Raw genomic sequence first — 27,161 nt, 5'->3', positions numbered from 1 at the left:
CGGCTTTCCGGCAGACGCACGCAAGCGGCACACAGGCTACCGTGCGTGTGCGTGTGAGCCGCCCGCACTCACACGCGTGTCGGTCAAGGACAACCCATCCCCCGGAGAGGGTGCTGCTGTGTGGTCGTGCAGCTCAGCTCTGCGAGGGGCAGGTCCCAAAAGTCACACCCGGGAAATGGCTCACGTGTGGCTTGTATGACACATTTCACCTACATTCAAAATAAGTGAGGCCCATAAAGCAAATTTTTTTTTTTCCGGTACGCGGGCCTCTCACTGTCGTGGCCTCTCCCGTCGCAGAGCACAGGCTCCAGACACGCAGGCTCAGTGGCCATGGCTCATGGGCCCAGCCGCTCCGCGGCATGTGGGATCTTCCCGGACCGGGGCACGAACCCGTGTCCCCTGCATCGGCAGGCGGACTCTCAACCACTGCGCCACCAGGGAAGCCCCCATAAAGCTAATTTTTAAAAGAAAAGGTACGCCGTGGTACTGCCATGATTGAGAAGTCTGAATGGAGAGCCTAAATTTCACGAATATTGTTGAACTAAAGAATAAATTATAATTGGAACTATTTATGGGCCAGACACTTTTGAAACAAAACCGAAGAGTAGAAACAACTAAAAAAAAAAAGAAACCCTATCAACAAGTTGGGGTTCGTTTGAGGCGAGTCCTCGTGCACTTGAACTGTTTCCTCAAGGTAAATGGAAACTTGGGACGTGCGTTAACTGTCCACATCTGGGGGGTCACTCCGCAGACCGAGCAGGTGGCATCCCGCGTAAGGCACAGCTCCTTTGTGATCTCTAAATGATTCATTTACGTGCCCCAAATGCCCCAGGCTCTCTGGAGCTGGACATAATATCCTATTATTGCCTTTTTCATTCTACGTTCCTGGAAAGCAAAAAACCCAAATAAAAAACCAGAACACATGTGAAATAAGCTCTCACTCCTCACAGACCTGGCGCCATTAGCATCACAAACAAGCCCGAGGAACCCCAATCGCTCCCTGACTCCGAGTGGTTGCACCCACGAAGCAAGTAAGGGCCAGAGTCACTGCAGCCTCGGCTCCTATCAGCCTCCGAGAGCCCTGAGGGCGGGAGTGGTGAGGGTTGAGGCCAGGCGGGATGTTACCTAACCTGTCACCTTGGGGTCGGGACGCGCAATGGCTCTGCGTGCCTGCAAGTGACATGGGGCTGAGTTCGCTGTATGAGCCGTGGTGCATGGCTGGTCCCTCCTGCCCCGGGGGAACGGCGCCACGGCTCTCGGGGCAAAGCCCAGGCGACATCAGGTCATACCCGCCAGCGCCCCCCAGAACCAGCAACCCCGTCCTGCTGAGACAAGGCCTGGGGAGGGGCCGCCCCCTCCCTCCTCCGCCTGCGCCCCCCTCCTGGTCCTTGTTCCCTGGTCCCTGTCGTCGGCCACCCCAACTACTCGCCTCTCCCCGGGTGTAAGTGACAACGATGAAGGCTTTGTCTTTTACCGTCAAGGTCACTTAAAACCGGCGTCTAGTTTTCTGATTTAGTTTTTCGCCCTCGTCTCCATTTTCTCTTCTCTGCCCTTCCTGGGCTGGGCTGCCAATTAAAACCCAGACATACAAGGAAAGTCGCGTGTGCCTTGGAGTGAGGCCGATGACCCCCTGCCCGGGCCCCCTTCCAGACCTTTCACAGGGGCCTCTTTTCTAAATCAGGGATCGGCCCGGCCGACCGGCTCCCTCTCCCACCGGCCTTGGGGGCCGCGCTCTGCACACACCCCTCGAGGCACGCCATCCTCCGCCCCAGAACAGGCGGGAGTGTGGACATCGTCCCTCTTGACAAACTAACTTTCAAACCCCTCAACCACAAACGTTTAACGGTGGGGCCGGCCAAGGATCAGGTCACTGGTGCCAACTCAAGGCGTCCAAGCTGTACAGGAACCTCAGGGGCCCACACCCACCCCACGACACCGGCGTACCCCTCCCACCGTCCCCGTCAGCAGGGACCAGTAAGAACCCGCCCCAGAGCCCCTCAGCATCTGGGCCGGGGAGGCTGGGGGTTCAGGTCACCACGCCCACCATGTGGGCCTTTATCCTGCACTAGTCAGTCTTTTGAGGACTCACGAGGGACTGACCTGTGTCTACGTCACAGCTCCTGTGAGCAAGTGAGCAGGCGGGTCCCAGGCGGAGGAACCAAGGTGAGCACGGAGATGTGGCCTCAAGGTCCCTCCAAGAGCCCCCCGGCATGCAGCTGACAGCTCCGGCCACCCTCTCACGAGGACAGACGTGCTTTCTGCTGCTTCCACTACAAGACTTCTAGCAAGAGCTGGGCCCCTTCTGTGCGCTAACTGCCTGTGGACGCGGGGAGTCATCAGCCGCTCAGACAGAGCAATAAACACTTGAGCTGCTTTCCTGAGTGGGGGCGGGTGCCTGACCGGAAGGTGTGTGGTTCCAACTCCAGGAGAGAAGCCCCATAGCCTTAGTTTTCGGTGGCCACTTCCAGGGCCGTTCCTCCAGGCTGTGTGCTCAGACCGACCCCGTGGGCCCGAGAGCCCCACCGCAGGGAAGCCAGGCTCGTGCGAGGCCACCTCCCAGCCACGCAGCGTGTGCACCCGAGGCCTCCCTCCACCTCGGGGGTCTCCCTCTGGGAAAGACTGCTTGGGAGGGGGACGCTGGGTGCAGCGTCCACGCAGGGGATGTCCACCCACAGGCACGTGTCGGGGCCACTCTGCCCGGGGCCAGGGCAGCGTTTACTCTTTGCCGCTCAGGGCTGCACCCTGGCGTGGCTTTAACTGGGGACAAGCAGGGTGGCACCGAAACGCCACACGTGGGGGTGGTGTGAAGATACATGCACGTTCACGGACACGTGTGCACCGCTTTCTGGCAAAGCCTCACACCGTGACCCCAATCCTGACCAAGGAAGCCGACGTCACTTTGCTGTCGTGGCCAAAACCGAAAGGCTGCGTTGACAGCTGGCCCGGGTGATGGACACTGAGTAGAAACCAGGGCCCACAAGGATCCTTTCGGGACAGAGTCCCTAGAGCTGCTGTCCCAGGAGTGGCCGCAGGTGCCCCCGGGGCCCCCTGCTCGCCGCCCCACCTGACACTCAGGTGCAGGCGGGCCTGGAGCACGGGGGTCTTCCTGCTGGTGAAACCCCGGCTGCAGCCCCCAGCCCAGCAACAGGGCTGGACCCCGTCAGCCTGGCTACCCCAGGCCTTGGGGTCTCACAGGTCCCTGTCTGCTCGGGGGGCAGTGAGGCCCCTCCCAGGGCCTCCCCTGCTCTTTCCTGACTCAAGGCCACACTCTTTCAGGTGTTCTTCTTCTGTAAATGCTCACCCTCAAAGCAGGCGACCCCTCTGTAGGGTGTGCTGGTGGGATCCTAGAGAGGCCAGGGTCCCTCCCTCCCACCCTCAGAAGTGCTTTCAGAGGCACCGCCCAGAGTTCAGGGGCTCTTCCCTTGAGGACCACGTTCTGGGCCCTCAGCAACTTTAGGGGCTTGGTCACGGCCCAGGAGGTGCCAGGCTCACTTAACCAGACCCCTGCGCTCACGATGGGACCGGGACGGCGGTCAGGACGGAGGGAGGCCCAGCTCCCCACCCCCGCTCACCCTGGCGCCTGCAGCGAGAACAGACTCTGCCTTTGACCCCAGGATCCGGCCGAGGTGGCCCCTGTGTCTGAGATTGGACGCTGGCCCTCACGTCTGCTTTGCGTCAGCAAGTTCCGCTGTGGTCCTGCTGGAATCTGGGCGGGGGTCGCAGAAGGCGCCCGTCTCCCTCCTCCAGGCCCTGCCCCGCCTCACAGCTTTCGGGTGAGAGCAGACAGCTGGGCTTGGGCCCCCGTCCCCCACGGGCTCTCCCGGCCCTCCACCCGCTGATGGCGCTTGCCTGCCCGCTGTTTTCAGGGCACACGTGTGGTCCCGGGGCCCCTCAGGCAGAGGTTCTGAGACCAGCCCAGTGCGGCTTCCCCTGGGGGACGGGTTCTCTCTGCCTTGTTCCAGGCTGGCTTTGTGTGCCCACACGGATGGACCATCCACGCAGGGCCCACGAGAGCACCGGTGACCTCTTACCCACCAGATCACGGGGCCCCTGGCACCTTTTCCCAAAGGAAAGAGAAAAAAATCTTTCGACGAGGTGCCTTCTGCTCTCATTTTATAGGAAGACCTTAGGGCTCAGATTTTTACACGAATTAGCCTGACTGCAGGTGTCTCAAGGACGCCTGGTTTCCAAATCACCCTGTACGCGTCTCCATGGAGTCTGGGTGCCGTGCTGGGGCCTGCGCCCCGGTCCAGGGAGCCACCGGCTCCTCATCGTCTGATCACTGAGCTTCCGACAAGCCTGTCACGTGCTTAAAGTGTTTTCACGAGCTGAACAGGGTGCAAGTCGCTCACTTTCAGCTGCGCGAATACGTAAAAACGGTTTACGCAACTAGAGAAGCGGTTCAGACACTAGGAATCAAGAAGCTGGAGCCGCGGCCGAGCCTAGGGCGGTCTCGCCTCCTAACAGGGCACGTCAGCGCCCGGGGGCACCGTGCTCCACGCGGCCAGGGCCGGCACACCCGGGCACCCCGAGCTCTCCCTGTGTCACCCCGCGGACAGGGTACCCGAGGGTCGACAGCCACAGGCCCCCACCGGGCAGAGCTGCGCGACCCCGCTGGCTGGCGGCAACACTGCTGGCCACCAGGGGCCACTGAGGGCGGCAGGAGCGTCCCGCAGGACACACGCCAGGCGCACCCCAGCTGGGCGGCTGGTGCACGCACCCCTCCTGCCGCAGCGGACCCACGGTGCCGGGCTGGCCGCGCGCCTGCCCGCGAGCACTTACCGTCGTCCAGGTCCAGCGGGTCCAGCTCCTGAGGCTCTCGCTTGACCGTTACGGGAATGGGGGCCAGACTATGATTACTGTCCTCACGCACCTCGGGCGCTGGCAGGGGCCGGGCGGCTGCAGGCTCGCTGCTCGGAACCTCGGACGGCTGGTGCTGCTGGTGGCCCGTCCCAGGGGGGCGCACGGGGCCGCAGGGCTGCAGGCGGGTCGGCTCTTGGGTCCCGGGCGGCAGCGGAGAGGAGGGACTGTGGGGACAGAGCGCTGGCCGGCACCCCGGGGAGCAGCTACCACTTGACGGCGGACTCACCTGTGGCTGCAGCGGGGCGGGGGGCGGCGGCTGGGGGGGCCCGGGAGGCACGCCCGCGGGTCTCGGCGCCTCCTGGCCGGCGAGGACCCCGCCAACTGGCCGCGGAAGTCCGAGGGGGCCGTGGCCCGGGCCGGCCGTGGCCGGGCCGTAGGGGGCGCAGGAGAGGTCGTGGAGCTCGGGGCTGGCGCTGCTCTGTGGACGGGGCGGGAAGCCGGGCGCGAGGCAGGAGCCCGGGTCGGGCGGCAGGGCGAGCGGCTGGCCGTAGCAGGGCTTGGGGAGCGGGCTCAGGCCCTGGCTCATTGGTCCACAGGTGAGGGCAGGCTCGTAATCATCACTGGGCTCCGTTTTTATGATTGGAACTGTGAGAAAGAAAAAGAAGTTAAATAAACACGAGCTGCAGATGGGAGCCGCGGGGCGGGCCTGTGGCTAGGATACCCTCCAAAAACAAACAGCGCTTTGACTGAGTCCCTGTGTGTCTCCTGCCTGGTTCTCCCACCCAATTAAAGAGGGTGTGAGTCATCGGCTCCAGAAAGCTGCAGCTGGTTCTCATACCGAGAGCACTGTTTTCCTTGGAATCTCCCCCAGCACTAATGTGCTATAAAAATCCATTCGCAAACTGCAGGAGAAGCCTTGGACCCAAGGGCCCGTGGATTTGTAGTAATCAAAGGGAAATTTTTAACTTGGATGTACTACTGCATTTCTGCTGCTACTGACGCCCTATCTGATAAATGTCTGACATTTGGTGAACTTGAACAGTAAGATGGCGTTTGGAAGTCAGTAAAAATCTGACAGAAAAGACGAGTGTCCATTTGCTGTAGGAGAGAAGCCTTCAGCCACTCGACGAGGAAAACCATTCCACTCGAGCAAATATGCCATCCCTCCCTCCTGCTGCTTCGTTTCCACTGGAGACGACACACCACCAGCGATCACGCAGCTCCTGGGGCTGAGCTGGAAGCCCCCAGACGGCTTCCAGGCCACTGCCCCGTCCACCCCTCGCTAGGAAGCCGGCGGTGCAGAGAACCGGGCTGGGAGGAGGGCATGGTGGGGACTGGAGGGTCCCTTTCACTCCCCCTCAGGCCGTGGGCCAGACCAGGCGCCGAGAGGGCCGGGGAGAAGGTGAGCAGATGTGCCGTGGGGTCTGCACAGGGGCTTGGGCTCCACTCCCGCCCTTGCTTCCTTCCTGTGCCCCGTTTTCTCGTTGGTTCCTGCCTCTTACACCAGTTTACAGGAGACATCCCGGTGGTCAAATTATCCCGAGAGCGACTGGTAAGAGTGCAGTTAAATGCAGAACAGATGCCCAGCGCTGCCGCAGCGAACGCAGGATGGGTAATGAGCTGTCATCAGAGCTCTCCTCATCATATTTTCACCTCTTCGTGTGTGTGCTGCTGGATTCCTGGCGGCCGGGGCAGCCACACGGAGGGAACGCCCCTCGCCATCCCAGCCTCCTCCTTAAGTAAATAAAGATTCTCTCCCAAACGTAGCTTTGCTTTAACAAAGGTCTCAAGCCAGCAAGGATGCACATCGCTTCTGTAACAGCCGGGTGCCTGCGAATCCACAGCAGCCGTGACTAGGAAGACAGCCTCTCGTGAAGCCTGTCCGCAGGGGCCCCTGCAGCACGGTAGCCACATGGCTGGGACCCAGGTGACACTCCAGACCCGCTGATGCAGGAGCACGTAGCTCCGCTTAGCATCTCCAGGCCCTGGGCTTTCGACTCAGGGTTCCCAGAGAAGCTGTTTCCTTTAGTTTCGCCCTCACTGTGCCAACCTCCCAGGCCCTGCTTCCAGTCATTCTTCCCGCATCTGACGTGTCTGCACACTGGGCAGGGAGGCGCCTGGTCCCCGGGTGGCGCTGACAGCTGGAGGGCAGGGAGGAAACACGCGGGGGATGGTCATCGCGGGGCCGCCGCGGTAAGTCTCCCTGCTGCCTGCAGGCCGAGCCACGGTCGGCCACTCGCTGTCTCTGAAGTCACGTAGGGCCGAGAGCTGCGAGGCCTTAGGCCTGCGCCGTAGGGCGCGGTGCCTTGGATGCCCAGAGCCCGGTGTGCCCAGCATTCTTGGACAGGACGCACCCAGCACAGCGGGTGTGGGCAGTGCAGGCGGGGGCAGGTGAGCCCGCGGAGGGCGCACGGGGCGTCCTCACCCCGGCTGCTCTGTCGGGGGTGTGGGTTGGCTTCCATCAGCCAGGCCGACTCCCCACAGGGCCTGGCCTGCCCCGGTGCCCACACTCACGGTCCTTTGCTGGGGGAGGGACCTCTCTTCCTCTCTCTCTCACAGCCAGCTAGGGCTCTGCATGAGACATTCGAGGCCCCACAGGACTGGATTCAAGGGAAAGTGTCACTGGCTGCCGGCAGGACACTGAGAAGGGCCGCTGTCCACTGTCCCCAGGTGGCACTGATGTCCGTGTGGCTCACACATTGGGGAAACGCCCGCAGGTCCCGGCAGCAGCCGTGTGTCTCTCGTGGCTCCGAGGGCTTCCTCCGCCGCGAGGGTGTGAAGATTCCCCACGTGAACGTGCCCTGATGCAGGGACCAGAGGCCCCAGGGGAGGGGCAGGCACTTGGTACAGGGGCTGTTCACAGTCCAGGCCGGGCCCCCAGATTCGATGTGCCTGTGGCCCCGTGTCCCAGTGCGCGTGCAGAAGCACCTGTGGCTTCGTCAGGTGGCCCCTCAGGACCCGAGGGTCCCTCCCCTCCCCCTCCGCACGCCTGTGGCAGCAGCTGCTGCAGCCCGGAGGTTCTTGTTGTAAAATCAATGACGTTATTCATGAAGTTGGGCTGCGCTGGGTCTCCGTTGCTGCGCGCCGGCTTTCTCCAGTTGTGGCGAGCAGGGGCCACTCTTCCTTGCAGTGCGCGGGCTTCTCATTGCGGTGGCTTCTCTTGTGGAGCACGGGCTCTAGGCACGTGGGCTTCAGTAGTTGTGGCACGTGGGCTCAGTAGTTGTGGCGCAAGGGCTCTAGAACGCAGGCCCAGTAGTTGTGGCGCACAGGCTTAGGTGCTCCGCAGCATGTGGGATCGCAGACCAGGGCTCGAACCCGTGTCCCCTGCATTGGCAGCCGGATTCTTAACCACTGTGCCACCAGGGAAGTCCCAGCCTGGGGTTTCTGCCGCGAGCACCAACCGGCTGGGGTCCCTGCGTGGAAGCCCACCTCAAGGAGGGGTCTCTGCTGGGTCCAAGCTCTGTATGCAGCCCGACATGGGCTCCTGCCCCGAGCTGGGCATCCCAGGGAGGCGGGCAGGGGGTAGGGGAGCGGCCTGGGGCAGCCTTGACACAGATGCACGTCCTCACATTTCAGAGAACGTGTGACGTGCCGCGCCCGCTTCCCGCGACAATGCCCAGGGTGTGGAGGTGGCCGTCAGTTCCAGCACAGGCAAGACGGCCTCTCCCGGGCGCAAGCGGCCCTGCCTCTGGTCCCACAGCCTCAGGCTCCAGGACGTGGCTCTGCAGACGGCACTGCGGAGCTGGGGGCAGCCTCCAACCAGGATCATCCAGAAACGGCCAGCGGGCACAGCTGTCACTAAAAACAGCCCCGACAAACCCATATGACCCGGTGGGGGAGGGGGCGGATTCGAAAGCTGCTCGTGTGGCCTGTGGCGTCCGGAATGGCAAGGGTTAAATTCTGCATCAGCGTGCTGAGGCTCAGAGCTCTGGACCTTAAGGAAATACGTGTCTAGCAGGTTAAGTTAAAGCCCTGCTGGGTGCCTCTCTCCTGCACTGGATTTTCAGCCAGGCACGAGGGCCAGCTCGCCCCTTTCGTCCAGGGTCCCCTGAACTCTTTAAAAACCTTCACCTTGGGGCTTCCCTGGTGGCGCAGTGGTTGAGAATCTGTCTGCCAATGCAGGAGACACGGGTTTGAGCCCTGGTCTGGGAAGATCCCACATGCCGCGGAGCAACTGGGCCCGTGAGCCACAATTGCTGAGCCTGCGCGTCTGGAGCCTGTGCTCCGCAACAAGAGGGGCCAAAATAGTGAGAGGCCCATGCACGGCAATGAAGAGTGGCCCCCGCTTGCCACAACTAGAGAAAGCCCTCACACAGAAACAAAGACCATAAATAAATTAATTAAATAAATTAAAAAAAAAAAAACAAAAAAACCTTCACCCTGTCTGCTCTGCCGGCTTTGTAGGTGCAGCCGGGAAACGGCCGTGGGCCTGATTTACATGCCACGTGGCCAGCCCAGGCCCTGTGATCCCGGGGGCTGGCGGAGGGCAGGAGTGATCGGGCGTCTGTGCTGCCGGCTGCTTCAATGTCTGTGGTTTACGACCTGTTTAAAGCTGCCCGGTGGCACCTGCGTTCACTCCCTCTTCGCCCTGGGGGTCTTTCTGGCAAAGCCTCAGCAAGACGATCTTGAGGGGCCTCTGTGGGCCAGACCCGGCCGAGGGCGCGAGGCGAGGGTTCAGGAAATGCATCACCTTCCCATGGCATCGGGACCCACCGGATTCTTCCCACGGTCGGGTGGGACCCCTCCCCACCCCAGCCTCCGGGCCTTCGCAGGCACATGAGTCCTTGGTGACCTGGCCGAGCTGGGCCCCCTTGCTCAGCTCAGACGCCCTCCCCTGCATCTGCAGCCTCTCCGCACCCGGGCGGGGGCCGATCCCACCTCTGGAGGCCCCAGCACGAGGCCACCACTACGGGCTCCCTTTGGGCACAGACTCCTGTGCACTTAACGGAGATAATCCCCACCCTGCCTGCCCTGGGGGCTCCGCACAGCCCAAGAACGGTGACCAGGACAGAGACCCCAGCACCTCGGCGCCAGGTGGGGGCAGTTCCAGGCAGACGTGGAGCAGACGCGGGGCCCGGGGCACGTGCGCCCGCTACCCCCAGGACACCTACAGAGTCTAAACGCACCGAAAGCAGAGGGTGCCTCCCGCCTCCTCTGGGGACGAAGGGGACCTGCCCGGTCGTTGGCCCGCCTGCTGGCCACCCAGTGGGATCGGGGAGGCCCAGGCAGGTCCGGCGCCTTTCCGGATCCCCTGCCAGACCCGCACCTCCTCGGGGTGGGCGCTCTCCAGGTCCTCGCGGTTCACAGATGCGGCCACGCTGCCGTGTCACTCACGCGGCCAAGCGGCAAGCGTGAGCCCTGCTCTGTCCGCAGGGCGCGGGGTGGACACGTGGCCGCCCAGGCACGGCTGCCCCATCCCATCCGCACGCCCTCCCAACACCTCTCGGATCTCATCCATCCGTGGAAATCGGTGCCCATGTCCATACCCTGCCCTCCACCCAGGGGTTCAGTGGATCTTGCAAATGGCTACCCCTGACTGATTTAGTGGAAGATCAGACAAAGGCAGCAGAGGCCCTCGGCTCACGGCCACTCGGCCCTGGGCCGGTACCAGGACCTGGGGCAGAACTGAGGCCTGGGGTCCTCAACTCGGCCTGACCCCCAGGATCCCACGTGGATGGAGAAGCCAGTGGGCAGTGTGACACGACCCCTGCCGGGGAGCAGGGCTCACACCGTAGCCTGCCAGCCGTTACACAGAAGGACGCTGTCTCTCTTGAATCACGTGATCACCTTCCCACCGTCCCCAGGCAGACAGGTGGAGCACAGCAGCTGTCGCGGGCTCCCCTCACACCTGTGCGCCTGGGGCTCATGCCCAGACCAGGACCCTCACACAAAGGAGGAGCTGGGTGTCCCCCACCACCTGAAGAGCAAGGCCCAGTGGTCCGACCATAGGACGCCCGTCCCCTGACCCAGGGGAGGCCAAGGCCGACTGCTTGGCAGCTGCTGGGGAGACATTTGGGCCTCGGCCCTCTTGAGTATCAGCACCACGGGAACCCAAACTTTACGTGCCTGTGACACAGCAAGCTCCCCTGTGATTCCCCGGAGCTCAGGGTTTTACAGACATTCATATCCCCAGCACTTCGCATGGCGTCCAGACGCAGGCGAATGAAGAATAAAGGTAAAACGGACGCAGAAAAGCAGGCACTCCTCCTACATGCACAGCTCGTGTCCTGCACGCACGGATGGACACACAGACGTGGCCACACCTGGGACGAGGGCGAACGTCTGCACTGCTCTCAGGTGGATGGACCCAGAGCCCCGGCAGGCACCCGCCGGCTGCGTGGCCCTGGGGCTGACCCCATGACCCCCAGGCCTCGGTTTTCCAGTTGTAACACAGTGGTGACGGCCACCTAAGAGGTGGTAAGGGACCCGACGTGGCGCGAGCCGTAAGGGCAGCGGCACCGAGCCTCCCCCGCACGGGGACAGCGGTGCAGGGCCCTCCCTCTTCCCAACCCGCTGGCACAGGGAGCAGCGGGGCCAGGGCTCAGGCCTGGGGCCACAGCCCAGCTCTTTGGCCTCGGACAGGCCAGGGATGCTGCTGCCGACGGAACTGTCCCCCAGACGCGGGGGCTGAAGCCCTGACTCTGGGATGACCGTGTTTGGAGATGGGCCATTAGGAAAGGAGTCGGGTTCAGCAAGGTAGGCGGGGCCCCGAGGCCGCAGGCTGTGGCCTTGAGAGGGAGCGAGAGTCTCGCTGAACATGGGGGACGTGGCGAGAAGGGGCCCCCGGGCCCGGCGCTGCTGCCAGCAGCTGCCAGATGGTGAGTGTGCGTCTCTGACTGGAGGCACCCCTGACCTGCAGAGACGTCTGGTGACATCACGGGCGCTGAGCACCCCCCGCAGGCGAGGACTCCCCCGGGACCGACTCCCGCCCCTCCCACTAAGGCCTCAGTGGTTCGGCTCCGGCCACCGCCCTGTGCGGAAGAGGTTGCCCTGAGCCCCAGAGAACGAAGCTCAGACTGTCTTCTGTTTGTTACATGGCATTTGAGCCGTTGACACAAACGCAGGCAGGGTAGCTTCAGGGCACGACTTTTCTGAGGCAGGAAACGTGGTGACAGGAGCCACCTGCCCCGCCGGCCCTCAGCAAGCGGGCACCCACATCTGCGTCCAAGGCCGAGAGGGGACGGGGGCGGATGGACCGGTGGACGAGGGGACTCACAGACCCCACTGCCGCGTGACGGCAGGGACCGCGTTTCTTCCTTTGGGGACAAGCTCCGGCCCCCCCCCCCCACCCACGGCACAGCCGGCACTTGCGCCAGGTCCCCGGGTTCCCAGAGGACAAGGCTCTGGGTGCACGGCAGGAACCTCCCGACTGAGACACCACAGACTCCGCCGAGACCCCACCTCCGCAGTGGCGGCAGTGCCCGCCAAGCCCGACGGGGTGGCCTGTCTTCTCTCAGGTCCTCCCCGCCTTTCTGGGGGCGCTGCCTGGCAGCCTCTGCGGGAGCGTCGAGTGGACACCGGGAGACAGAGACCGAGGGCGCCCGGGCGGTGAGCGATGGCCGGCTTCACAGCTGTGTCACACAGGCGGGGTGTGAGCAGGTGTGAGCGGGTGTGGCGGCCTCGCCATCTGTGGCGCCAGCCCTGTGGCTCCAGGGCCCTTACCCGGGGCTCTGGCTCCCCGCAGCAAGGTTGGCAACGGCCTTCGGGCAGAGCAGACCGCCGAGCCAGCAAACGCGCCGCTTGGACTTCACCCACTGTTGCCAGCGCTGTGTCCGAAGGGAACGTGATTCGCTCTCCTGTGGTTTGACCCGAGCAGCTGCGCACCGCGGGCTGTGACTTGGCGGGGGGCCGTGCTGGGGTAACCCCCGCGCTGCGCACTGTCGTGGGCAGGCGCTGGTCCCCGGGGGACGGGTCACCAGGTCTTCCCTCCGCAAGGCTGTGCTCAGGCTTCCTGGGGGTCCGGCCTCACTCCCGACTCACGTTGCCTTTGCAGTCAGTGGCCTGTGGCCCTCAGGTATCTGATCAAAACCACCCCCCCTCGCTGTTCCGCCTCGGGTGATGGTCTCAGGGGGAGAGCCTTGGGTGTGGCCGCGCAGGCCTCCCGGCCCCGGACCCCCCACGGAAAGGGCACCCGCCTTCTTTCCCAGCAGTTCAGGCCCCACGATTCACCGCCCTCGTCCTACTGTGTTCCAAGCACAAACCCCTCCCTGCGCATTCAAGGCCGCGTCGGGGGCCTCAGGCCGGTGTCAGTCAAGACGGTCGACAGCGTTGACCCCGTGGCGGCCTTTAGAGGGGAAGCCCCCTCCCCTTCACACGCCTGGGCTCTCCTGCCACCGGGTCTGGACACCTCACGGCGAGGCCAGCGGCGTGCGGACCAGACACACCGTGAGGAGCTCAGGCCCACGGAGAGCGCTGCGGGGAAGGGCGGCTTCCAGACCCTCCCACGGGCCCGGCCCGGCCCTTACTCGTCCCTCCCGGGGGGCCCGGTGGGGGGCAGCCTATTCCCTGCCTCTCTGCGGCGGCAGGTTTAACGCGGAAAGAAATGAAAACATCGGTCCCTCGTCCTCCTGCTGGAACAGCGAGAGCGCCCGTCAAACTGGGAATTTACGGACAGCGGCCTCCGGGACGCGGGAGTCCCCAGGAGAAGCGCATCACAGCGCCTGCACGAGCCCGAAGTGCACAGCTGTGCACCGTCCCCCTCCAACGCACGCTCACAGCCACGCGGTCGCCACGCCACTGAGCCGACTCAGGAAGGTTCCAGAAGGCCCACGGGCAGCGGCCGTGCCACCAGCCACAGCGGGCGCCCCATTCCGGCCTCTGCCGGCCTGCACCGGGACCCACCCGGCTCCCCTCAGCCTTCAGGTGGGCTTCAGGCCCAGGATTGACACCCCCAGGGCCTCCGTGGCTGACTCTGGTGAAGCTCCAGGACCCTCACCCCGAGCAACAGGGGGGCAGGGGGCCCGGTGCCACCGCAGGCCCTCCTGGGAACCAGCTAGAAACATCTCAGGGGAAGAGACAGACCCTCCAGACCCAAGGATCTGTCATGACTGACTTCCTCATTTTAGGAACATGCTGACTTTGGCCCGTGACTCTGAAGTCATTAGCTGGGATTCCCCCCTAGTGTGTGAGCTGCCGCCCCTGCCTGCTCGCCCCGGGGTCACTGGGCAGCGTCGGAAACGGGAGCCCTGGGGACACAGCCAGGGTGGACGCCGTCGTCCCCCCGAACCCAGGGGCCGCTCCCCGCAGAGCAGGCTGCTTTCCCTCTTTAACTGGGGCTGTTTCCCCGGGGTCTCGGCCTCGTGACAGGTACCAAGGCCCCTCAGCTCACAGCGCTGGAGAGAGCGGACGCTTTCTCTCAGGAGATTGCGGTTAAACCCAGACAGCGACAAACAAGAAACCGAGGAAGACCTCCCTGGCTGCACGTGGGTGGGTCCGTGGCCTCTCCTGCAACTGCCCGGCTGTGTTCTCTGCTCTGCCTTTGACCTTCCCGCCAGGAACCCCCGCTGTACGCACTCTGCTCGCTCAGGGCGTCCTACACGCACCTGGAGACTTGCCCCCAAACACGGCCCCCAGAGACGGGGAGGGGCCCAAGCTGCCCAGGCCCCGTGCAGACCCGCAGCCGGGCTTCGTTCCAGGTTGAACAACAGACACTAACTCGATACGTCAGACGGCGGGCGACGGCGTGGTAGGGCTCTCTGCGGCGGAGGCTTCGGGGGGTAAGGACAGGCCGAGGCCAGCCGTGGGAAGGAGGTGACTGACAGAGGTGGCCCGGCCCACCTGGCCCCTAACCAACACCACCTGCTCAGCCATGTGAAGACAGCCCGAAGCTGCGGGGGGCAGAAGCGACCGCGAGAAAAAACACCAAACCTAAAACTGGAAGCTCGAGTTCCGGTCTTTCACTGGTCCATTTATTTTTTAAAAAAGAAAAGCACAGAAGGACGGTCCCCACGATCCGGGCATGGAGTCAGGGCCGGCTGGGGTCCCCGCTCCCAGGGAGCTCACAGTCCAGCGGGGTGTGGGTGATCACAGCCCCACGGGGCACGGCCACCCAGGAAGGCAGGGCAGGGCCGGGGCTCTCGGGCGTGGGTGGCACAGACCCCTCGACCCCCTGGGGGTGGGGCAGATTTCCAGGAGAGAAGTGAAGGGAGGCCAGCGCCTGATGAAGGCAGCACAGGCCACAGAGAGCAGACAGCCGTGCTCGGATGGACGGGTGGACGGACGGACGGCTCTGTGGGCGGGGCTGGGTCACCAGCTCGAGGGACCAGGGGGCGTCCGGGTGACGGTCCACAGAGCCTGAGTGATGGGTGTGCTGGGTCGACACGGGGGTGATGGGGTGCGGAGCAGGAGGGCAGGTCAGCCCCTGGTGGGAGGGAGCCTGCAGGACTGAACGGCAGCTGTAGGGTTAGGGGGAGACGGTGGCCCCTCGAGAGCCCTGCCCCAGGAGCTCAGCGACGTGTCTCTGGGGGCCTCGGTACCCCACATGAAAGGGGGGCCCGGTTTGCGCGCAGACCCCCTCCCTCTGACTGGGGGCGTCTGTGTTAAGCGGGAGGTGAACTTCGAGCAGGAACTGCAGGAAACGACGTTCGAGCTGATTTCTAAACTGCTTTAGAAAGTAATTTTTCTTTATAAGCCTAGGTTTTCTTTAAAGCATTCAATTTTTAGTCAACCATGCTTGAATTTTAATTAGGACACGATCGTTACATTTCCAAACAAAGACTGAGTATTTTCTGCTGTAAGGAATGTAGTACCATATGCAAGAACAGGCAGGATCGGTGAGGAGTGTGCAGTACCCATCACAGAAGTCCCAGAGGGGCCCCGGAGCAGGAGGGCAAACGTGCTCCCCCAAGACGGCCCCACGGCAACGCGCACTCCTGCAGGTCTGCTCACATACATGACCGTGACGTGATGAGCACGAGACCACGTGATTCGAGCCTGGAGAGGCATGGCTAGCGTTTGCCCGAAAAACAGCTGACTCTATTTGCTATCCCCTCGGGTTTTCCAGGGCTTTCTATTACCTAGTCTATCGTACGTGACATTTCACACTAGGAGAAGACCGGAGCCTTCAAAAACATCTTGATTTTACTAAGATGATGACATGGCTGCTTTTGCAATTAGTCCTAGTGCATGGTTTCCCTCCTAGGTTATATGAATCTCAAGTTTTTAAAACAGAAGTCACAGTATAACAAGATTGTTGGCACCGCTGTGCTTACATGACACAACTGAATCAGGACGCGGCCCTCTCCGGACACACACCCTTGCCGGCCTGGAGGAGGGCGGCATGGGCCCCGGGCGCCAGGCCTCAGGTCTGAGCAACGCCGGGAAACAACTTTCTACTAGTTCAGGGGCGAAACAACACACGATGCTGTTCTCCTTCAGAAAACAGCCTGAAAAGTGGAGAAGGTAAACAGGTCTTTTTCAGGCCAAGAAACCATCCTCAGAGTGTGTGAGCGGACAGTCTGAACGAGGTGCTTTTTGGTCGAGTCAAGGGTGTTTGGGAGTGAAAGCCTCCTGGTCACCGGAGATGCAATTATCCAACCAAGAGTTTTCTGTGGGACGTTAGCTCGAGGACAGAAATCATCACCGTCATTTAATGATCACACCAACCACCAGCCTTCAGGCTTCATACAAGGGTTTATTTCTAAAGGCACCTGCAAAATCATTGTAACTATTTGCTTCTCCGCTTTAAACATCTCTAGCATTTAAACTCACACCAAGGCCACCTCAGCTTCTGTGTACAGAAGAGCTGCACCTTTTCTCCCCCTTGGCGGTTGTATATCTGCAAGCAGTCCGCAAAATAATCAGGAATTATCCCCAAATGCAGCCCCCAGCCCCAAGAGTAATAAAGGAAAATACACTGAAAGCTTCACTTTTCTTTGGAAGGAACCGATGACGTGATCTTGCTAACAGGACGGTAACGGCTCGGGCGTACAGCGCGACCACACGGTTTGAAGCCACCACGTGTCAGGGTTCCCGATTTCCTTTTAGGAAAAGCACCCCGCGGGTTCGTTCGCAGCGTTTAGGGTTAGAAAGAGAGCGTTACCGTTGGCGGGCAGGTAGGTGAAATGCTGGTACTGGCTCCGCTTCCTCTTCCCGTTGCACACGTAGAAGTTGACTTGGACGGGGCTGGTTATCCTCTGGTTGCGAAAAGCCGGGATCTCGACCACCAGCGAATTCTAGTGAGAAAGTGGCAGAAGTCGGGGGGGGGGCGGTGAGCATCTTGCAAACGCAGAGACACACCCAGGCCCTCCCGGAGTGTGAAACACACGGCGGGTTTTCCCTTCAGAGAGGCCACCCTGAGAGCCTGCAGGGACCCTGATTCCGCCCGGCAGAGCCGGAAGGTGGGCTGAGGGTGTGTGCGAGGTAGCGAGGCGGGGGCTTCACCTAAGATGCCACCGACTCGGCCCAGGAGAGAAGCCGTGAGCACAGATGCTAAAAGCGGGCCAGCTATCGGGCAGGAAAGCCTCCACGAGACCCCACGCCCCTCTGCCCCCGAAGCCAAGGCGTGACCTTCAGAAAACTAAGCCCACGTTCGCCGACTTGGAGCTCCTGGTGAAGCCGGGAGCACCAGTTCAGGTAACTGGCAGCGAAGACCCAGGGGAAGTGCTCGCTGGAGACGTTCTGTGCCAACGGCCCAAAGCCCAAGCCATGACCCTCTCAAATCGAAGGGGACAGGAGACTCGGACTCAGTGAACTTGGGAGGGGCGGACAGTCAGGCACGGGTGGTTCAGGGCGGCTTGTGGAAGCTGCTGTTACCTTTCCATGTTTTAAATGAGAAGTCAGCAACACGTGTACAAAACTGTGCCCTTTCAAGTACAGATATAAACACAGGTCGCCGCGGGGCAGCGTGCGTGTGGGAGAAGGAAGCAGGCTGGGGTCCGTGTGCGGAGACGGGGCGTCCACGTGGGGGCCCGCCCTTGGCGCCGAAGAGGTGCCTTTGATTTAGGGAGTGGGGAGCGAGACTTCACATCCAGAAAGTTTCTTCAAGGTTTTCTGTCATATGATTTCGGTTAACAAGTAGGAAAATGTATAAGAAAAATCCATGGCATCCCTTTTTTTTTAAATTAGAGTAACTGTAGCCTGTTACCCAATTTAACAGCAAAATTGATTGAATCCTGTTAATAATGAAATCTGAACAATGTTTAACCAAAACTGAGGAGAACTTCAGGGCAACCTCTTCCCTTTCCAGGTGAAGAAATGGGGCTCAGAAGCCTGCTGCTGAGGGCACACGAGTGGCAGGGCCGGAGGGGCCGGGACCCGGGCTGCAGCCCCCTCTGGGCTCCGTCCCCTGGGGCCACACTTGGGTCAGGCAACGTGTCCCTGTTGTTCTAACAGCTTCATTCCATTTGGAAGAAGCCACAAGCACGCAAGTCTCCTGCCTGAGCAAAGGAACCCCAAGGGGACGGACCCAGTGGAGCTGAGGGTGTGTGCCCGGCCAGACCCCGGCTGAGAGTCTGCACCCCGGCTACGCGGCCCGTGTCCGGGAGCCTGGCTGCGGCCCGACGGGGCTGGGTTTCTGCCTGGGCTCTGCCATCTCGGAGTCTTAGCTCCACCACCTGCACAGGGAACCGGAAGAGAAAGACACTCCTCGGGGGCTGTTTTCTGAGGATTCAATGACATGAGGAGGCCCTGCAGGTGATGCTGGCGGCCGGCACACAGCTGGTGCTCCATGATGGCAGACACGGCGGTCCACGGTGACCGGAGCCCGATCTCTACAGAAGGAACCAGGACAAGAGACAGAAAGGAAGAGGGTTTGCCTAAGCTGAGGCCAGAAGCAAAGCGGGGAGGCATCAGCAGGAGCGGCTGCAGGAAGCACCGGGATGTGTCGGCAGGGCAAGGAGCCTCGCGCAGGTTCCCCGTCGTGCGGTCGGCTTCTGTCAGTTCTAGGAGGCTGGAGGCTTGTGTTTTGATGTGGGCACAGACTGATAAGCTAGACAAACTATGAGATTTTGTGACAAAGTTCTGTCCCCGTGGGAGCACTAATGCTAAATACACAGTAAGGTAGAGGTGGGAGGGAAAATGCAGTGACAGGAAAACCTGTCACGACAGGAACAGAGTAAGGGTTACAAACGGCACTCAGTACATCCATGTCACCTGCTTTAAGAACACCCGCTGTCTGGGGGCTTCCCTGGTGGAGCAGTGGTTAAGGATCCACCTGCCAGTGCAGGGGACATGGGTTCGATCCCTGGTCCAGGAAGATCCCACAGGCCGTGGAGCAACTAAGCCCGCGAGCCACAGTTACTGAAGCCCACGCGCCTAGAGCCCGTGAGCCACAACAAGAGAAGCCACTGCAACGAGAAGCCCATGCACCACAACCAAGATTAGCCCCCGCTCACCGCAACTAGAGAGAAGCCCGTGCACAGCAACAAAGACCCAATACGGCCCAAAATAAATAAATAAAATAAATAAATTAATTTAAAAAATTAAACCCATTGTCTAAATTGCTCATGACAGTACATTAACTATATATACAGCACAATCCGACCTTGTTTTCAATATGCACACAACGTAGGGTACACGTATATATGTGTGTGCATGTGTAGATAGACACCCACGACAGGAAAAGGATGGAAGGAAATACGCCCAAATGTTAATGGTGGCTACATCCAAGTGGTGAAATTACACTAGGCGTTTTCTTGGTTATACTTTGCTATATCTTCCAATGTTCCACGCTGAATATGGCACTCTTTTATAATTAGAAAAAATATATAAAAGCAAACCTCATTTAAGAGATAAGAAAGATGAAATGGTGAACGCAATGCACATCATTCGTCACACGTCCTGCGTTTCTTTTAGAACCCATGACTGATAACTGTTAAGCTTTCTTCAATATATGCACTGTTCACGGTGGAAAAGGAAGCTCAAACACGGAAAATCTGAACATGCAAACTTGGCGGAATTACCTCGATGCCAACAGATGCACAGCTTCTGCAGGCCTCTCCTTCCTGCCCAGGGGGAAGGGGTGGGCGGCACCGGGGCCTGGGGGCAGGGGACTCGGGCCTGCGGTGGGGCTGGCACTGGGGCTGGAACCCCGTTTCGGGGTGACGGCTGGCGGCCAGTGTCTGTCACAGCAAGCCCGAGGGCCGGCTCTGCAGCTGCTGGGCCTGTGGGACCCAGAGGCCCCGTCGGAAAGTGGAGCTGCCTGAGACGGGGCACTTTCTCAGGGGGGCCAGGAGGAGCCCACGAGGGCGTGTGAGGTTAGAGGCCTGGACGCCCTGGGGGGAGCGAGGTCGTGGACACAGGTGTCGCCCCTGGGCCAGGGAGGAAGCATCTCCCTCTGATACCGTTTGAAAAGCCTTCTGGTAAATGGGTCGGTGCTTGGAAAAGAAAGCTTAAGTCGCAGGTGAAAGATGCTTCTTCCTGACGGCGCCACCTGTGCGGAGGAAGCGCAGGCCCCAGGCCCTCCTTCCCAGCACGTGTCCTCCCGGCCACTGCGCAGAGGGTACCGAGATCCCTTCGGCAAAGCCCAGAGCCCGAGGTCCCCTCTTCACACGGGGGAGCCTGAGGAAAAGATCCAGTCCTTGACCTGGACGAGATTCTGAACCATGACCCCCAGTCCCTGCATCCACACACCTGCATCAGGAGTGGCTGGTGGGACGAGGCAGAGAGCCTGGAAGACCTGTGAACGCCTCCAGAAAGTCACCTGCTAGCCTGTACATTATGTCACCTGAAGGTTTCCACTGCTCTTCTGGGACTAAGTTGGACACACACGCACGCAGTGGTGCAGTCACCCAGCCCCGGCGATCATCACTTCACACACAACAGTCTCAACAGCCCAACTAGAAGACAGAGACGGTCAGGGCAGCTGAGAACACAAGGCCCAGCTCTGTGTTGTCTGCAGGGGCCCGCTTAAAACACAAAGACACAGACTGAAAGGCGTGTTAACTCTCAGCCAGAGAAGCCGCAGCAGCTAAAGTTCAGGCAGAAAACATGCTCCCTCGACAACTCAAGAAACCATCATTCTGCCTTAGGTGCCTCCGTGCAGGAACAACCACGAGGGCCATGCGAGGCCGGGCGTGAGGACGGGCGCAGGCAGGCCCTGGGCCAGCGCAGCGACGCCTCAGAGGTCGGTGTGTGCGGCGGACGCCCGTCCCCACAGGGGCCCCGGCTGCCGGCCAACGGACAAGCCGGTTGAGCAGCACTGAGGTCTGACCTTGCGTCTGGGTCCTGGCTCTTCCCTGGGAGGACAGCAGTGAGGAGTCACTGCCAAGGATGCTGGCGGAATCCCGAGGCCCACCTGCCCGGGACGGGGGACAGTACGCTCAGGTTCCGGACAGCAGGTCCTCCCGGGGGGACAGCGGGCCCCCTGGGGCCCTGGTGATAATGGCAGCCAGAGGGGACGGCAGGCCCCGGGGGGATGAGTGCATTCTGGTCCTCCTGGTGGGGGGCCTGCAGCCCACGAGGCGCCCTGTCCTCCCTGGTGGCCCCGCGTCCGAGTCGTCCCCGTGCTGCAAGTCCCGAGAGCGCTTATGTTGGGAGGCGTTTCCCAAACATTTCTATTCCTCCCTCTCTCTGTTATGTTCATCAGTGGTTCGTTTTAACAAAGCAGAAGCCATGTGCCTCGGGCCAGGAGCCACGGCCGATAAAAAGCCCCGCCCAGAGAGCGCAGCCCCATGGCCGCCCGCCGCACTCACCGGCTTGCACAGGGCTCCGTCGATTTTCGCCTCCATCTCCCAGATGTGGTGGCCGTCTGCAAGAAAGGGCGCGAGAAGTCCGTTACTCTGTCCTGACCGGGCACCGCCCTGAAATCACACCTGGATGAGGGCAGACGGGACTTGGGGCGGGAACCCTCTGATGAGAGGGTCCACCCTGGCCCGGCCGGCCCACTAGCAGCTGGTGCGACTGCGATGCCGCATGTGACTGACCAGCTGGAGAGAGGCCATGAGGCCCTGGGGAGAAGCTCAAACCCAACCCCGAGAGCAGGGACCTGGTGGGGCCTGGAGACCCCAGCTCTGCAGGAAGGAGCCACGTGCCAGCGAGCATCCCCAGCGCCAGCCCTGGGAGGGGTCCACGCTTGGGTCTCCAAGGGGAGTAAGCCCGGGAGGAGCGCGGATGACCCGGGTAAGAAGGGCGCCGTCTGGGGACTCGGACCCGGTTTGAGTCTGGCCTGCGGTGCACAGGGTGGGAGCAGGGCCTCGCTACCGGGGCCACAGAGCCCTCGCGTGTCTCGGGAGCAGTTATTCTAATGAGCAGGGGCCCGGGAGCCTCGGGTCCTGCCCCTGCTCAGGGGAACTGCCGGGTGAACGAGAAAATCCTCCCTGTGACTGCGCTTTGCCGCATCAGGATACAGAAATGCAAAACACAAGGTATTTTTAACCTTACCCTGTGGCGTTTGCATGTTTGAAAAAACTGAAAAAGCTCCAGTGCCATGAAAGAAAGGGTTTATTGTCCCCGGACCAGGCCCTTGAGGGAGCCGAAGCCTGGAAGCCCGCCCTCTGGGGTGACGGAGCCGAGCCATGCTCTGGGAGCTGGGAAGCCCTTCTGGCAGGCACGCTGTTTGTGGACTACGTCTGGCCGTTATTTTGAATTAATAGATGTCAATCTCCTACAGGGGCCTCCTTCCTCTGCATTTGTATAAAGTCGGCTCCCCAAACAAACCATTACAGCTGGATGGGCTGGGCTGTTGCTTATTCTCTGGTTTCCAAGAAGAAATGTGTGTGTGTTCCAAATCCTAAATTATAAATAAATTAGACAAAATCTCCTTTTTCTCCCTGGCAGTGCTGGCCGGGCAGAGGCGGAGGGTGGAGCAGAGAGGAAATGTGAGTCACACAGAGGCTGGGACGTGCCAGGACCACACCGGCCCCTCGGGACGCGGAGGTGCCCATGCTGAGTATCCACCAGATGGACCCACTCAGTGATAAGACACGGGCCGGAGGCCCGAGGGACCCGCATCCATCTCTCCTCTAGGAAAAAACAGGGGATGGAGAGAACGCCCGCCGCCCTTAAAGGCACCAGGAGTTCTGCAGAGCAGCGAACGCCCCAGAGTCCTGTGAGCACAGCGCTCGGTGAACCAAGTGCCCTGACTCCGGGCCCACAAACGAGGGAGGATCCCAGTGCCTGTGCAAAGCGCTACGGGACGCGGGCTCCCGCGTGGCGCAGCCCAGACCTGCCGCAGACGCGGACGCACTGTCGGGCCCCCCACCGGCTTGAGGAAATCGAAGTCACTCTTCCTGGAACCAAGCCTCCCATGTCCTTGGTGTCTTTTAAGATCAACAAGTTTTCTCACGACAAAGCCCATCTTTGTCCCTTTCCCCCCAAACAGCTTTAAGCGCTAAAACCTGAACTGTCGGCAGCTGCTCAGTCTTTTGTCGACAGAGGCTGACAGGCCTCCCGTCAGAAGGAGACGGGAGACTGAGGCTGCTGGGGGCCAGGGACACCCGGCATTACCCGGCGTGCACCTTACCACCCCCCGCCCTCCGGGAGGGGCCCGAGACCAGACCAGCCTCCTGGGAACGCTGTTGCAGGTTCACCTGTGGAACAAAAATTAAGGGAAATACAGGCGTGGAGTGGAGCGGGCGGTGGAGTGTGCACGCTGAGGACACGCAGGGTGGGAGGGGTCTCTTCCCTCCAGGGCCTCCCAGGCCTTTGGGACACCGTCCTTGTCACGGCGCCCGCCTGGGGGCCGGTGGTCCCACTGTGCGCACCAGGTCTGCGCGCCAGCCGGGCCTGGCCACCGGCACAGTTTCTGAAAGTGCAGACCCTTCGAACCACACCACTGAAGTCCGACTCACAGGCCCAGGGCTCCCTGTGTCCCCGTCACCCTGGCCCCGGGGGGCTCTGGCCCCGAGGTCTCTATTCTGTGGCTGAGTCACAGCCGAGGGGCCGGCCTTGGGGATCCCAAGCGCAGCGTGAGCTCTTAGAGGCCAGTGTCTCTCTGGTGAGACGTGCACACGCAGCCCCGCTCAGGGACAAGACAGGAGGAGCCGCCAAGGGCTGGTAATGGCCTGCTCTGTCGTCACACTGGGACCCTCCCCACCGGCACCCACAGCCCCGCTGGCTGCTGACTCCCCAGAGCTGCCCTGGCCTCCCTCGGGTGGGAGGCCATGCGGCCTCTGGGCAGCCTCTTCTGCACAGGCCCGGCTGGGCGTCCTGCACAGGTTCAGCCTCTACCGGGAAGGGAAGCCATCGGCCCTGAATGGCCCTTTGTGCTCCAGCCTTATCAGGAGCTCGCTGGCTTTCTCAGTAGGAAACTGCGCGCAAGCCCAGAAGTAAAAATATTCCGAATCATTAGGGAATTCCCTGCGGCGTGAGTCATCAGAAAGGCTTCCCCACCCCACCCACGGCCGGGAGGCTTCCACAGCCGCCTCCGGAGGAGCTGCCTCCGTGGGACAGGGCTGAGCGGGGGCCACGACGGAGGCCCGAGGGTCCCCAGCAGCCTCGCTCGTTTCCGGCCCCCCGCAGGGCCGGGGCGGAGGTGCGGCCTCTGACCCACGTGTGGTGGCACACTCGGGCCGTCGGAGCCCCGCGGACCAGCAGATGCGCCTCCAGAGTGAGGGAAGGTCCAGCCGCTGCGGCACCTCTGAGGCCCGACACCCCCACCAGGAGCGCCCAGGGGAGCAACACACGTGTGCTCTCAGGAGCCCACGCACGGAGCCACTGCGGCGTCACGCGTGACCCTGACGGACATGCGCGGTGAACGATGACCAGGACGTTCTCCCTCCGGCCCTCAGAGGGTGACGTCCTGATGCTCCCGTGGGACGGACCTCGGGGACCTCGCTGGGCGGAGGAGCTGGGCCCACAGGACGCCCTGAGTAGGCAAGTCCGTGGAGACAGAAAGCGGTCCTCGGCTGCCAGGCTGGGGGAGGACGCGGGTGACGGCTAGCGGGCGAAGCTTCTTTTAGGGTGAGGAGAAGGTCCTGGGATACATGTGCTGGGCTCTGAATCGACCCAAGCCCTTGAACGTTAAACGGGCGATTTGTGCGGTCTGTGAGTTACATCTCAACATGGCTGACACGGAAAATGAATCCTCCCACACGGCCGCACGCGGCATCGCCACACATGGTCCTGAAACGGGTGGAAGAGGCCAGAGCCTGGAGCCGCTCCCCCGCCGTGCCTACTCCCCGGGAGGGACCCGGGCCCACTCTCTGGAGCCCTCCTGGGGAGGCGCCCGGAGGAAGAGACAAGTGAGCCGGGCCAAGCCGAGGGGGCACTCTGGTGACACCCCATCCATGCACAGGATGCCTCCACTCTGGCTACTGCAGCCCCTGCAAGGCTCACAGCCGGCCTGCACACCCCTGCACCCTCCACTGCAGGCGGCCGTGCCCTGGAGGGAGAGGTGCAGCCGGGGCCATGAAGGCCAGGGAGGGCAGAGGTCACGCTGAGCCCACCGCCCGGTCCAGCAGCTGCAGCCCGCTCCCCTCCCCAGCCTGTCGCATGCGGACCCATGAGGAGGGCCCTGCAGAGAGGGGAGGTCCCCGGGGACAGGGGCGAGGGCGCGTCCCGGGACACCAATAAAGGGGAGAGCTTGGAGCCGGGAGGAGAAGGGCCCTCGGGCCCCCGACGCCAACAGAGCCTGCGCACCGGACAGGGCCCTGCCCGTCTGCCCATCTCCGCGGGGGCTGCTGGGGTAGCGTGATTCCTCCAAAGGCTGTTCAAGATGTTGTGTAGTTTAGAAGTGTGGGGGGATCACTCAATTCCGAAGCCAAAAAGTGAGAAAGAGCCTTCTGAGGACAAGAGGGGCCCAGCCGCTGCTCTCGTCTGCTGAACGGGGGTCAGGGCCGTTTCCCGGACGGTCAGTCCCGGGCAGGTCGCAGGCTGGGGCTAACAGGGGGCAGCAGCTCCCACGCCCCTGCCGCCCCATGAGCCCACACCCGGAGGCGTCTCGGCCCAGGGCTCCCCTAAGACCCCACCTGCAGAGGTCAGCCGCCCACGACCACAGCCATCCTCGTGGACGCGCAGCACCTTCCCCGCGCGCCTTCCCCGGGCCAGCGCCAGAAACATCCGAACACAGCGTCTCCCCCGCACCAAGTCTTGGCTTCTGGGTGTGAGCGACGCACCAGTCAGCGGGGTGCGTTCTGTGCAAGTTCCAGAACCCCTGGGACCAACACCCAGGGCAGCGGGGCTGCAGCCTGAATGCCAGCTGGACGACCGGCGAGTGACACCCGACCCGCAAGGCCCTACCCGAGACGCCCCCCGGCAAAGGCTGACCACAGCGGCCAGACCCCAAAAGCCAAAGGACTGCCGGGCACCACCCAGCCGGGGTGGCCCCATGACGACCCGACTCTGATCCTCTTCCGTCAAACGGGCAAGGTCTGCGTCTGGTTCAGTGTGGACTCTGGCTCCAGACACTTCCCCGCAGGAAGCAAGTCCTGTTTCCATTTTAAGGTCTTAGGAAACCCTGGACGCGATCTTTTCTTCTGGGGTCTGTCTCTGTTGGCTTTGGGGCCTTAGGAAGAGGTTTGACAAGGAGGTGGTCTAGTCGTGTGGCAGGCGGTCACGCTGTGCCCGATGACCCTCCACGTCTACACCCTGGGTGTCCTACATCCAAGTCTGGGCAGGCTGGGACCTGCTGAGCCCCAGTGCGGTGCGGCCCCTCTGAGTCTGGGCCTTGAGGAGGCCTGGAGCCCATGGAGGGTGCCCAGCGCCTTGCGGAGGAGACCCGGGGGCCACAGCTGCGTCCAGCCACACGCGAGGGCCAGCAAACAGTGTTGTCTGTTGAAGCCGCCAAGTTCTGGTGAGGTCTGTCGTGGAACAGAAGAAGCCAAAACAGGCTTCACCCCGTTTCCAGGAATTGCAGACAACAGGCCAGGGCTGCAAACAGCGGGGACTTTCAGCGTCGGCATCAAGAACCTGGTAACATTCACGTCAACGTAACCTCTGACGCCTTCCTCTCTCCCGTCTCCAGAAGAGGCAGCTCACCTGCACGTGGGCGCTCTCTCTGTGTTCTCATGTATCTGTCAGGCTGTTTCAAATATTCACGCATGTGTACAGATATGTCCCCCGTGCACAGGTCTGAAGAGAGACCCCCAGATCTTCAGTGGGAGACGGGGCACAGCATCTCACTTCCTGCAAGTGGCCCTGCCATGGCGTCCTGCACCTGCCATGCCGCCTCTGTGAGCCTGTGTCGGTGTCCACGCACACACGCGGCCGCCGTGGGAGGTGTCAGCTGACGCGGAGGCCACAGCTGTCACCCGTGAAGGCCAGGCCCTGCGGCCTCTTGCTGAGCACAAGGACCTCAGAAGAAGCACAGGCCCAGTTCCGGAAAGTTGTCACTTATGCGGCCAGAGCTGAGCGTGGCTGCTCCACAGCTCTCTGTGACGGGTCCCTCGTCCACAGACGGGGCTTTGCTCCTACATCCCGAGGGCCGTCCTCCTGCGGGGACCCTGCTCGGTCACCACCATGAGGACACAGGTGATGGCGGG

General features: G+C 61.9%; 1 protein-coding gene across 5 annotated transcripts in view; it reads right to left on the bottom strand.

Moving 5' to 3' along the window:
• The window catches only part of NFATC1 (nuclear factor of activated T cells 1), a 101,884-nt gene that overhangs the window by 23,942 nt on the left and 50,781 nt on the right, over positions 1-27,161 (bottom strand). For 2 of the 5 annotated variants that reach the window (XM_081252764.1, XM_081252765.1), the window contains exons 7-9: positions 21,435-21,490; positions 16,844-16,976; positions 4,783-5,448 (exon numbers count right to left, since the gene is read on the bottom strand). In XM_081252764.1, coding sequence (XP_081108890.1) covers positions 4,783-5,448; positions 16,844-16,976; positions 21,435-21,490 — 855 coding nt within the window. Of the gene's footprint in view, positions 1-4,782; positions 5,449-16,426; positions 16,977-21,434; positions 21,491-27,161 lie in introns of those variants that run through there. The other 3 variants (XM_081252767.1, XM_081252766.1, XM_081252768.1) reach the window with 3 other exon arrangements.

The sequence above is a fragment of the Mesoplodon bidens genome (genome assembly GCF_964165515.1).
Source record: "Mesoplodon bidens genome assembly, chromosome: 13".
Lineage (NCBI taxonomy): Eukaryota > Metazoa > Chordata > Mammalia > Artiodactyla > Ziphiidae > Mesoplodon > Mesoplodon bidens.
This window is presented reverse-complemented; position numbering and strand designations above follow the sequence as displayed.